The sequence below is a fragment of the Megalobrama amblycephala genome, linkage group LG9 (assembly GCF_018812025.1).
Source record: "Megalobrama amblycephala isolate DHTTF-2021 linkage group LG9, ASM1881202v1, whole genome shotgun sequence".
Taxonomy (NCBI): domain Eukaryota; kingdom Metazoa; phylum Chordata; class Actinopteri; order Cypriniformes; family Xenocyprididae; genus Megalobrama; species Megalobrama amblycephala.
This window is the reverse complement of record NC_063052.1, coordinates 24,882,242-24,894,854: the sequence shown is the minus strand read 5'-3', so window position 1 is coordinate 24,894,854 and position 12,613 is coordinate 24,882,242. Positions and strand designations below refer to the sequence as shown.

General features: G+C 38.2%; 1 protein-coding gene across 2 annotated transcripts in view; it reads right to left on the bottom strand.

The window, feature by feature from the left end:
• Nucleotides 1-2,449: 2,449 nt before the first annotated feature.
• Nucleotides 2,450-12,613, bottom strand: part of kcnh8 (potassium voltage-gated channel, subfamily H (eag-related), member 8) — an 83,729-nt gene continuing 73,565 nt past the window's right edge. For both annotated transcript variants that reach the window (XM_048202334.1, XM_048202336.1), the window contains one exon: nt 2,450-4,576. In XM_048202334.1, the coding sequence (XP_048058291.1) occupies nt 4,070-4,576 (507 nt within the window). In that variant the 3' untranslated portion in view covers nt 2,450-4,069. The remainder of the gene's footprint in view (nt 4,577-12,613) is intronic.

Sequence of the window (12,613 nt, the reverse complement as noted above, 5' to 3'; positions counted from 1 at the left end):
TAAGGGTATACTCTCCACCCTCTTCAGAAGTCATGCAATTAAAAACAACAAATAGAAAGAAGCTAAAGGGATATCCCGGAAACCTTCAGAAAGATGCTTTAAAACGAGCATTCGTGGTCCATGTGAGTTTAAATGTAAAGCAAACAATCAATCTGTCTTGATCAAGTTGATAATGACACTGTTGGTGAAGGTTTAAGAGATGTTCACACTGCAAGAGATCTGAAGCAACCTGAAGACATTCATTTCTGGTCACATGAGCAGCAAGAGCTTGCCTACTTTATGCAAATGAGCAACTAATGTGATGCGGCAGTGCAGTTCTGTTCGCAAAGAATGTGTTTTTACGTTACAGTGCACTACTTTTGCATTGTTTTTATACTTAAGCGTGCTAGATGGATGTGTTTTATAATTGCGCTTGCATTTCGCATCTGCGTTCTGTGTCGGAGCCGATAGCCTCAGGCAACCCGAGTTCGAGTCCTGGCTCTTGGACCTTTCCCGATCCTGTCCCCCTCTCTCTACCACTTCACTTCTTGTCGATTATCTATACTGGCCTATTTTAATTAAGGCAAAAATGCCAAAACACATGTGAATGACAGTAATCTGCCAGCCCATGTTATTTTAGACAATTTATATAGTGTTTTATTACTCATTAATATTTTGTCACTTTCTTATTTTTATTTAGTTTTAGTAATTTTAGTACTTCAATTTTAAATTATTTTATTTCAGTTAGTTGAGGCAGCATTTCTAATTTTAAGTTTAAATTTTTATTTCTAATTTATATCTAATATGGTTTTGATTTCAGCTTCATTTCAATTAATGAAAACTAGTTTTACATTTTAGTTAAAGGGTTAGTTTACCCAAAAATTAAAATTCTGTCATTAATCATGTCGTTCCACCCGTAAGACCTTAGTTCATCTTCGGAACACAAATTAAGATATTTTTGATAAAATCCGATGACTCAGTGAGGCTTCCATTGCCAGCAAGATAATCATCACTTTCAGATGGCCAGAAAGCTACTAAAGACATATGTAAAACAGTTCATGTGACTACAGTGGTTCAACCTTAAGGTTATGAAGCGACGAGAATACTTTTTGTGAACCAAAAAAAAAAAAACAATTACTTTATTCAACAATATCTAGGCCATTTCAAAACACTGCTTCATGAAGCTTCAAAGCTTTTCGAATCTTTTGTTTCGAATCAGTGGTTCAGAGCGTGTATCAAACTGCCAAAGTCACGCCCCCCAGTGGTGAACCACTGAAATTTCGAAACGCTTGTGACGTAACGAAGCCTCGTTTACTGAAATCACATAACTTTGGCAGTTTGATACGCTCTCCGAACCACTGATTCGAAACATAAGATTCGTAAAGCTTCGAAGCTTCATGAAGGAGTATTTAGAAATTGCCCATCACTAGATATTGTTGAATAAAGTTGTTATTTTGTTTTTTTGGCTCCGAAGATGAACGAAGGTCTTACGGGTGTGGAACGACATGAGGGTGAGTAATTAATGACAGAATTTTCATTTTTTGGGTGAACTAACCCTTTAATAATAACATTGTTGCTGCCTAATATGTTTTTTTTTTTTCACTTAAGAATTAACATTTCCTGATAATTTACTCACCCCCATGTCATCCAAAATGTTTGTCTTTCTTTCTTCAGTCGAAAAGAAATTAAGGTTTTTGAGGAAAACATTACAGGATTATTTTCCTTATAGTGGACTTTAACAGGGTTCAGGTGGGTCAAATTGCGTTTTAATGCAGCTTCAAAGGGCTCTACACGATCCCAGCCGAGGAATAAGTGTCTTGTCTAGTGAAACGATCAGACATTTTCTAAAATAAAAATAAAAATGTATATACTTTTTAACCACAAATGCTCATCTTGCACTAGCTCTGCGATACGACCATCACGTTGGAAAGGTCACACGTGACGTAGGCGAAAGTACCGATCCAGTGTCTACACAGCAAACGTGCAAAGACTTAGTTAAACGCATTTGACAAAAAAAGGTAAAATAACGATGTCAGATGATTTTGAAGTTGGAGGAGAAAATGAGATGGAGTTTTTCACCTTACCACGGTTATTCCTCCTACATCGCGTTTGACCTTTCCAATGTGATTACATAATGTGTGGCGCATCGCAGAGCAGTGCAAGATGAGCATTTCTGGTTAAAAGTACATATGTATGTGTATATATATATATATATATATATATATATATATATATATATATATATATATATATATATATATATATATATATATATATATATATATTAGAAAATGACCACTAGACATCTGGGATTGTGTAGAGTCTTTTGTAGCTGCATTGAAATGGATCTTCAACATGTACCCCACTGAAGTCCACTATATGGAGAAAAATCTGGAATGTTTTCCTCAAAAACCTTAATTTCTTTTCAACTGAAGAAAGAAAGACAAACATCTTGGATGACATGGGGTGAGTAAATTATCAGGGAACTTTAATTCTGAAGTGAACTAATCATGTTGTAAAAATAGTTGTTCATTGTTAGTTCATAATACCAAATGCATGAACTAATTTTAACAAACCTTACTGTAAAGTGTTAACAGTTTCTGTCTTTAGCATGGCGCTTGAAAGGGGATGCAACAACTCGGAGGCTTTGAGCCTGTTGTCATTGTGCTGTGATTTAGCATGCTAAATGTCTAACAGTAACCTGTATACAGCCAGCACTTTAAAACACTCTCCAAGAAGTTTTGTCTCTAAATTCATCCTCTTTAAAGCTTTGTCGCTACAGCCATCAAAGCACCACTTCTGTAACGAATTCACCACCTTCAACAATAAATTCCAAAACAATTACTGTCAAACTTAAGATCGCCCACTGTGAGCAATGTTCCCGTTATTATGCGTAATCCATCTCCTTTTTATGTGAAGACTATGGTAGTTTTGTGCAAGTCAGATTAGTCTCCAATGGACGTGACATGACTATTATTAATTATGCAATGCTTCCTTAAGACTGACTAGTTGTTCAGACAACCCATCAACTAGTTAATTTGTTATACATAGCATTTTAAAACAAGCAGGTTCATTTTATTTTTACACCATACATGGCTAATCTGACTAAATTAGAGGATAAAGTCATTTATCAAGCACTAAGAACCTTGATTAGTAGAACTCATGCTTCTAAGCATACATTATATCTGATTAAAGAGCTGATTTTCTAATATAAATTCTGAAAATGGGAGGTTTCTCTTTTTACTTAACTAGACAGATAGCATCCAGCAGCATTAGCATACCAGTCTACCTGCAAGATTTCTTTTATAAGATTTTAGGTTCCAGAAAATTCTTACTAAAAATGACTAAAATTTATTTGAGCTGTAAATTGTCCTTTTACTGGTGGGACTTCCATAGGTTAGGTGTATATTTTTGTATTATTCATAGACTGCCATTGGAAATGCATTATAATCGGTGATAATCGACAGCATGTCACAGATGGTGATCAAGCGCAACTTGTAATAAATCTAGAACATTTCATTACATAGAAGTTTATTTTGTGGGGGATAAACTAAAAGTTTAGTAAAATTTTGAGCTGTTTTTCTTAATATTAACAGTATTTGGACATATAATGAATGCAGTGAATGTGAAATATGGGTTGAATCTTAATCACAAACCATTTGTTTTAGCAGGTAGGTTAGATCCTAGTAAACTGTCTGCTGTTGTAACTCCAAATAAGCTGTAAATGATTTTTCAAAGTTGTAAATAAAACAAAGACTATTGAAGTGTTTTACACTTCATAATGTGTTACTTGCTGCTTCTTTGAAATTAATTGTGAAATGTAATAGCAATTATATAGTGAAAATTGTTTCTACACTAAATTGTTTAGTGTAGATTTCCTGATTAGAGATATCCCTTTAGTTTCTAGCATTGAAAGACATGCCGTTAGAGAGATTATCTTAAAAACTGAAATGGTAAACACGTATATCTTCGAAGGAACCATTGCTCCATGGCTTTGGCAGTGCGTGTACCACTTATCTTATCAGTTCAGTCCTGAGTCCAGGTTAACACGCAGATTCCAGTGGAACTTGTCCATTTTAAAGGTTGATTGCTACAAACCCAGGGACCTGAGATCCTCCCCTTCTCCCAGCAATGGCTGTCCAGCTCTGGGTAAAGTTCCAGGGGCATGTGAGATGTGTTGATGATGTTGTGGAAGAGGCGTCTCCAGGCTCTGCGAGCGGGTCCGAGCAACTGCGCTGTGTGAAGAAAGGGCCAGTAAAGGCTCTTTGAATCTGTCCGTATGGGGGGATGTGGAAAGTGTGACGGGAAATGAACTGTGAGACGTGGTGGGGCAGACCAGCTGCAGTTCTTGTGGCCTGAGTGGAAGGGATACAAGTCCTCCCTGACGTATTCCAGGGTGCATCGGTGAAGGAAAAGGCGGGCTGGCCCAGGAAGAACCTTCGCCCTGGAAGGGGATAGGAGGAGAGGGATGTCCCGAGGTAAATGCGGATGTACAGACACCTGGTGTTTGAGGAGAGGCCATCATAGATTCGATGAGAAAGGCAAGACTCCGCATGACTCGTCCCAGCTCAGCCACCTCCCGTCCGAGAGAGCTCACCTGTAACACATATAAACAGGTGACACATTGGACCTTTAGGGCCTGTTTACACCTGGTATTAAGATGAGTTTGGTCGATCGAATCACAAGTAGACGAGGGAGACACATTTCTGTTTACACCTGGTATTTTAATCCGTCTCTTTTGTCCACTTTCAACTACTTCTGTCCTTATTTCTTTGAGGGGAGGGTCTATAGATGGGTAAATGAGATCTTTCGAGGGATAGTTCACACAAAGATGAAAATTACCCCAGGATTTACTCACCCTCGATCCATCCTAGGTGTATATGACTTTCTTTCTATAGACTAATACAATCAGAGTTACATCAAATAATGTCCTGGCTCTCCTAATAATGGCAGTAAATAAAGGATGAGATTTTGAAGCCCAAAAAAGTGGAACCATCCATCATAAAAGATAACCACACAGCTCCGGGGGTTAATAAAGGCCTTCTAAAGTGAAGCGATGCATTTGTGTAAGAAAAATATCCATATTTAAAACTTTAAAAACTAAAATAATTAGCTACCGACAGACGGCCGCATGCATAGATTTACGGCAAAAGAGTGATCTTTGACCTGACACATGAGCTGACGCATGCAGAAGCACAAAGGATACCAAAACAAAACACAGGTCACGAATTAGAAGTCTAAAACATTATTTTTTTTTAGAGAAATATCAGAGGATTTCGATATAAGAGAAGAGGAGCTGGAGTTTGTTGCACAGCCCTATTTGTTTGAACATCGAGAGGCGTCAAAACTTTCACTACTCCTACATTGTGTAAGGGGTTACTCTTTTGGTGTAAGTCGACATGCGTACGACCGTTCGCTGGAAGCCAGTTATTTATGTTTTAAAGATTTAAATACAGATTTTTCTTACACAAATGCAGATTGGTTCAAAATGCTTCAAAATCTCATCCTCTATTTACTGCCATTATAAAGCTTAGGAGAGCCAGGACCTTATTTAATATAACTCTGATCGTATTCGTCTGAAAGAAGAAAGTCATATACATCTAGAATGGCTTGAGGGTGAGTAAATCATGGGGTAATTTCCATTTTTGAGTGAACTATCCCTTTAATGAGTATAATTGACAATTACAACTATTTTATATGGGTAAGCAGTTATTAACCTTTAAGATAAGCACTGATGTTGCCATATGTAAGGTAGAGCACATGATTTGATTATTGTTTCTCATCATCAATACAGTAATTACTGTAATTTTCAAGGTCTTGTCACCTTGATTGGTCCTATTTTTATTTTGGTAACAGGATCCTGACACTCATGTGTTTGTCTTGCATCTGTTTAAACGTGGGACTTTGGGGCTGTTCTCTGGGCCATGCGCTCTTATGCCTTTGTTTGAGTGTTCATGACGTGGTGTCTGGATCCTGATACTTTGGTCCAGTTTTGGTTTATATCGGTATTGGTGCTTCATGCATTTTTGTCTTGTGTTTGTGTGAGCACATGGCTTTGTTTATGTTTGTTTGCCCTGTGCTCACACAAACAAAAGACCACAACTAAAGTGTGTCAGGATCCAGACACCACGGCCTGAACACTCAAACAAAGACATAAGAGTGCATGGCCCAGATAACCCCAAAGCCGCATTCTCATACAGACATACAGTGTCAGGATCCTGTGCCATGTTTGTATGTGCTTTTCCATCAGTCTTTAGATTTGGCCCTGTCCTCTTGTTACCCAATTGTTGGTTCATGTTCCCCACCTTCTCTCCCTTATTACACTTCTGATTTCCTTCGATATTTATTCTCCCTTTGTTCTCTGTCTTGTGCCAGTTCATTATGGATTGTTTTCCTATGTTGTTGCTTCCTGTGAGGTGTCTTTTCCAGTTGGTTTGTTCAGTCCCAGATCCTCCAGCCCAGACAGTTTGCCCTCCGCCTGCTTTGGACTGCGTTTTCCCCCATGGAGTAGTTCCCATTCAAGGGAATTCAACCCTGCGTCGACTGACGCAATGGGGATGCACCCCTGTGGAACCTGGTGTCTGAGGCATGTGTAACAACATGCCATTCATGGCCGACGCAGTGTGGTGACATTGCAAGGTGCGCCCCAGGATATAAGAAGGGTGCCTGAGAACACATTATCAGCTTCTTTGTCTTCAGGAAGCCGCTTGTTTGTGTGCTGTGTGAAGATAGCAGTGTTTAACAAAGAAAGGAGGGAAAGTAAAAAGAATAATGGGGAGCAGACAGTTCAAACAGTGTCCCTCCAAGCCCTGGTCACAAGCTGTGCATTATCTGTCTTGGAGTGAAGCACGCACGTTCAACCTTCAATGTGGCTGGTTGCATTCATTGCAATGATTTCTCAATGAGAAAGCTCTGCTCCCAGCTGGCTCCCTTCACGAGTGAAGAGAGTCAAGCCACTGAGCACCTCGGCTCTAGCCATGCATTTGCAGAGGCAGCGCGCAGGCTGTGGTCATGAGAATCTCAAATGGAGTTGATAGAGGAGCATGGGGGAGTTTCTCTCACCTTTCCTGCTAGCTCCATTATCCTTATGCCAGAAGCAGAAGCCTGCTTAGCGGATTCTTCTGCGGGAAATGAGGACTCATTGTTTGCCTATGACTCTGACCATATAGACGTGTAAGTAGAGACAGATATTTTTAAAAGATCTGTTTCCTTCTCCATGCAGCAAAGTGCTGAATATGATGTGCTAGTGGAGCTTATGACTCATGCCACAGCCCGACTAAGCCTCAACTGGTCCAGCTAGAAACGAGAGACCGCAGACAGTCACTTAGACAAACAATATCTGCGGAGACATAAGTGTATAGCTCCGGTGAGCCTTCCATTTCTACCACACCAGCACACTGAGGTGTCAGGTTCATGGAAACATCCATACTCTACTCATGTGGCTCATTCAACTTCGAGTTATTCAAGTGTAGAGAGGCTGGGCGCACAGGGTTATGGGAGGATGCCTCGGATGGAAAGAAATTTAGCAAATTACATTTTTGCCCCTGAAACCATGTCAGGCAAAATTGAGGTTGGTGGGCAGATCATATGTAGCGGTCAGTCAAACTGGCAGAGCTTTGCACACCATGGGAATACTGCAAGTGTACCAGCAGACCTGATCAAAGACCTGGATCAAGGGGAGGGTTTATCCCTGTGGGGGTCTCTGAACTGTGTCAGGCATCAAGGAGTGTTACAGAGCTGTCCTTCTAGATGCCTCCGTCTCACCCTCTGAACTTTTTTGGCACTGCTGTTGAGACAGTGGTGGACAGGTTTAGAGAGATGAGAAAGCAGTCAGACACCTATGGGAAGTTTATCCCTCGCCGAGTTCAGGCTTCTACTAAATCGTCTGCACCTCCACCAGGAATAAATTCCTGGAGAGAAAAGCAGAAGACGTGTGTGGCTGCCCGAACTCCCCCTCCAAGAAGTGGGGAGCGGAGGCGCCATAATAGGAGGAAACCGCATACAGATCTGAGGGCTGTGTGTATGGTGAAAAAAAGAGGAGAGTGATTGAGCTCTCGCATCCCCCTTTTTAATTCTTTTCTTCTTCTTCTTCTCCTTCCTTTCTTCTCCAAGAGGTTGTTTATAGAGGAGATAAAATTAGGGGATGGCTCGAATAAGGATGAGCCTGGCACTTGTTGCTATTATTTTAGGACTGGGGCAGTTGGGCCCACACCTTACCCTGAGAAACAAATTAAGCTAAGGTTGCTTTATTCAGCCTGAGTAGCCTGCTGTTTGACTCCCTGATAGAATATTTTTAGATGTAGACCTGGACACATTTAAGATGACTAAACTAGAGTCGTTATACTCTCTCCTTCAGGTCTGGATATTAAGTAAGGTTATGCTCCTGCTCATTGCCCCAATCTTCGGTTGGAAACTGCTAGATATGGGTCATATACTTAGCCTAAGCTATGCCTATTTTCTGGTAGCTCTGCTCTAAGAGATCTAGAATGATTCCAATGGAGCACAGAAACTTCATGGCCTTTCCTAACATCTCTATATTAGAAGAGAAAGGAATGAGATGCTGCATCACATTGCCAAGCTTCGGGCATCCCTGTGCATCTTCCGTCAGACAATGCGAATCTGATGATGTGTTTCATCTCTTTATAAACTTTTTGAAGTGTCAAAGTGGTAGTTGCCTAGCTATCTATAGATTGACAGAAAGCTCTCAGATTTCATCAAAAAGTTCTTCATTTGTGTTCTGAAGATGAACGGGTTTGGAACGACATGAGGGTGAGTAATTAATGGGTGAACTAACCCTTTCACATTTCTTGATTTACAAAAAAATATTTCCTTTCTAAACAGTGTATTTTAGTGAAAAAATATTTTGTTTTTCTAAATCAATTAAATTAAATGTTTAACTGTCATTTTAATAAATTTTGAACTTTATAATAAATAAAACATTATACAATGCAATGTTATGCAAATTATATTGATACAATAACATGCATTTGCAAGTAATGTTTTGTGAAAGGGATGTCACAAAAATTAAAAATATAAAACAAAATATAAAATAACTAAAAATATTCTAGTATTTTATAATACTTGTAATGTTCTGCAAACATTTATTAAAAACTTAAGCTTGACCAATTTATACAGTAAATATTATACAATGCTACATTACGAAAATTAATTTGATGCATTCACATGCATGCTGCAAACATTTATTCTTTTATTTATTTATATATTTATTTTATAAAGTAAATGAAAAGTATAGGATTGAAACAAAATTGCTTATTAAGACTCTTTGTGTGTCCTGCTTGGATAACATAAATCTTTAATTCTAAACATTTGTAATATATACTCCAGTATATAAAGATCAAGTTTTTTTGAAAGGGTTACAACAAACAAGAAAAAACAAAAACAAATTAAAACAGTTTCCCACAGCAACAGAACAGTATGATCTTATAAGGCCTTGGGTTGTCCCTCTGCATCCACCCATCTGTCACTGCCTGCTAGAGCCAGCAGCTTTCAGGTGAAACTGGGGTGTTATTTATTTAGGTCCCATGGGACATTATTGTTCGTTGTTGACTTATTGATATTTAGTTATTTCAGGGTTTTTTCCTCTTTAGAAAGATCATTACTTACAGTCCCTGGTGTAGATCCCCATTTCACAAAGGGTCTGTATAACTGATTATTTTTGTCCCTCAGTTTTTCTTTGGCTTTTGAATCTGGGTGAAAGTACAAAACCTGAACATATACATTTACCTGAAATACAACAAACAAACAAACAAAATTTATTATAGACCCTATATATAACTGAGCTGAGAAAACATGACGAAGAGCAGCTTAAAATTAAATATTTCAGTACAAACTTTTTAAAATGGGTTTATGTACAACAATGCTTATATTCTGCTAAAAATGCATTTTTCAGGCTAGTCCAATTAAAATGATCAAAATGTTGATTAGGTCTAATACCTGAAAAGCAACTTCCATTCATAAAGCCACCATACTGAGCATTATGTTGTCTCCAATTGATTTTTCTAGAAAAGCACTAACACTTACAGTTATCATGAAGTACCACAGCTCACTAAATTCAATTTGGATTCCCATAATTACTCTTTCTGTGTATCTTTTTGTGCTGTGCGTCCTCTGTACACATCCCCTGTACTTATGGTTAGCTCAGAATAATAATATTCGTGACGGTCCAGAACACAGCACAGATGATCCAGATTCAGATGGACACTGATTTGGCAGCCACCCTCAGAATCGTGCCAACAAATGATAATACCCAATAATGAGGGTAACTGGGTAATGATCCATAAATGCCATCAGAGGCGGGGAGGTACAAGACAACAGCTTCAAACAGGAAGGGACAACAGGAAGAGAGCCCTCATCCTCTTGGTGGACCGAATCAAGCATGGATTACAACAAAATCCTGCTGAGAGGCCAGCTGTCAAAAATATATAGTGAGATACAAGAGAGAGACAGAGAGGGAAAAAATGAGGAAGAGTCACAGCAGCAGGGCGTCCCTCTCACGACATTACCTGTCAAAAGCCTCATGTCAAAGCCGTGGGCTGACAATCAAGACTGTGGGTTGTCACATGGATTTATATCCATGCCAATACTCAGCAGAAATACAGTTCTCTGTCAGGGTCCGATCTGTAGTTTTTATGCAATAAGAACTGCAGCGTTAATTAAATGATTAAATAAGGATTTTGAGAATATATTTCACTGGGGAAAAACATGGAAAAATACATTAAAATCTAAATTAAAAGCCAGACTGACAGTAAGTCTTTCATGTCCTGATGGATTTTTATTAAACATTAATATTCAGTTAATGTTAAGGGGTTAGTTCAGCCCAAAATGAAAATTCTGTCATTAATTACTCGCCCTCATGTCGTTCCAAACCCATAAGATCTTTGTTCATCTTCAGAACACAAATTAAGATATTTTTGAAATCCGAGAGATTTTTTTATCCCCATAGAAAGCAACATAATTACCACATTCAAGGTCCAGAAAAGTAGTAAAGACATTGTGTACCATGTCAGAATGCCGACTCAGTATTGGCCGACGTTGTTCACGTGAGCAACACAACACGTGTGTGATGCTGACACAGGAGCTGGCCAATAATGAGTCAGCATTTTGACGTAGTACACAGAAGCCTTCAATGACTATGCAACGTAAACAGCATAGGAGAATGACAGGGGAGTGACGAAATTGTTGAATAAAGTTTTTTTTTTTTTTTTTGGCACACAAAAAGTATTTTCGTCGCTTTATAACATTAAGGTTGAACCACTGTAGTCATGTTGACCATTTTAACAATGTCTTTACTACTTTTCTGGACCTTGAATGTGGTAATTACGTTGCTTTCTATGATGTAATTTTTTGCTGTGCGATATATGCTGGGCTATATTTCTTAGCTTTTGATATCTATCTATGTATCGATCTATCTATCTATTATAATATTTTTGTTTCAAACAGAGATCACAATTCTCCCACGATTCTGAACAGACAGCTAAACAAAATAACATGCAATTGTTGAAATCTAAAATATTTAATTAATTTGAATGATTAAAAAAAAAAAAAAAACGGTTTGAATGAATGATTCAGGGAGTTGTTGCCCTGCTTCATGTTCATCACCAATCAACTATATGAATTGTAAGATGAACTACATAGGTCTAGGTGGTGTGGGTGATTTAAATGGGTTAATAATTTTAATGTTTTTTTTCCACCATATCTAATTCATTAAATTAACACATTAAATTGACAGCCCTAATATGTGTGTATATATATATATAAGGATATTAGGGCTGTCAACGTTAACGCATGCGATTAATTCAAAATCCAAATTTAAAATTACAAATTTTTTTACGCATTTAATGCAAAAAACATTATGGAAGCATGTGAAATTGCATCATAACATAATTTACGTCACACAGTTAAATGATCTTAAAAGTCCATGCTGATTATATCAGAGATGGCAGAGAGAATTATTCATTCCAGTGTCTGTTTCGCTTTAAAATACAAACTCTCCGTCATATTCTGTCATAGTATCTGAAGAGCACGAGCCCTCCCACATTGTGCTGTTCCTGTCTGAACGGAACGTCGAAATATCCCACCTCTGTATGACCAGATTATATGAAAACTATGTTTCTCGGCTGGATAAAGCAAACCAGCTTCTTGCTATGAAAGTTTTGATGGATGAGGATTGCAATCAAAGTAAAGACGATTGCGGTGACGTACAGAAGTCGTACATTAAGCACGTGTGAGTTATACTGATGGGCAAACAAATCATGTATGAGTGCTCTCAATGCACTAATCACACATTGTATTTATGCATAGACACATTTCAGTACATTCACGTTTTCACACACATTCAGGATAATGTTTGGATTTGTCCTGTGTATGTTGCTGTGTACTTTAGTACATATGCAGGTCAAGGCGGTTGGTTTAGGTTTTTTTGGCATCTCCACATGTGGTCCTGTTCAGTATCGCAACTTGACTTGCCTAAAATGTAAACAAGCTCTTTGCTGTTGCACATACTATACACTGTGAATTCTGAAATGTTTTTTTGCTTTGATTTTTTTATTGGTGCTTTGGTGTACATAAATGTATGAATTATATGAAATCATATCATTTGGCTATTTGGTGTCCT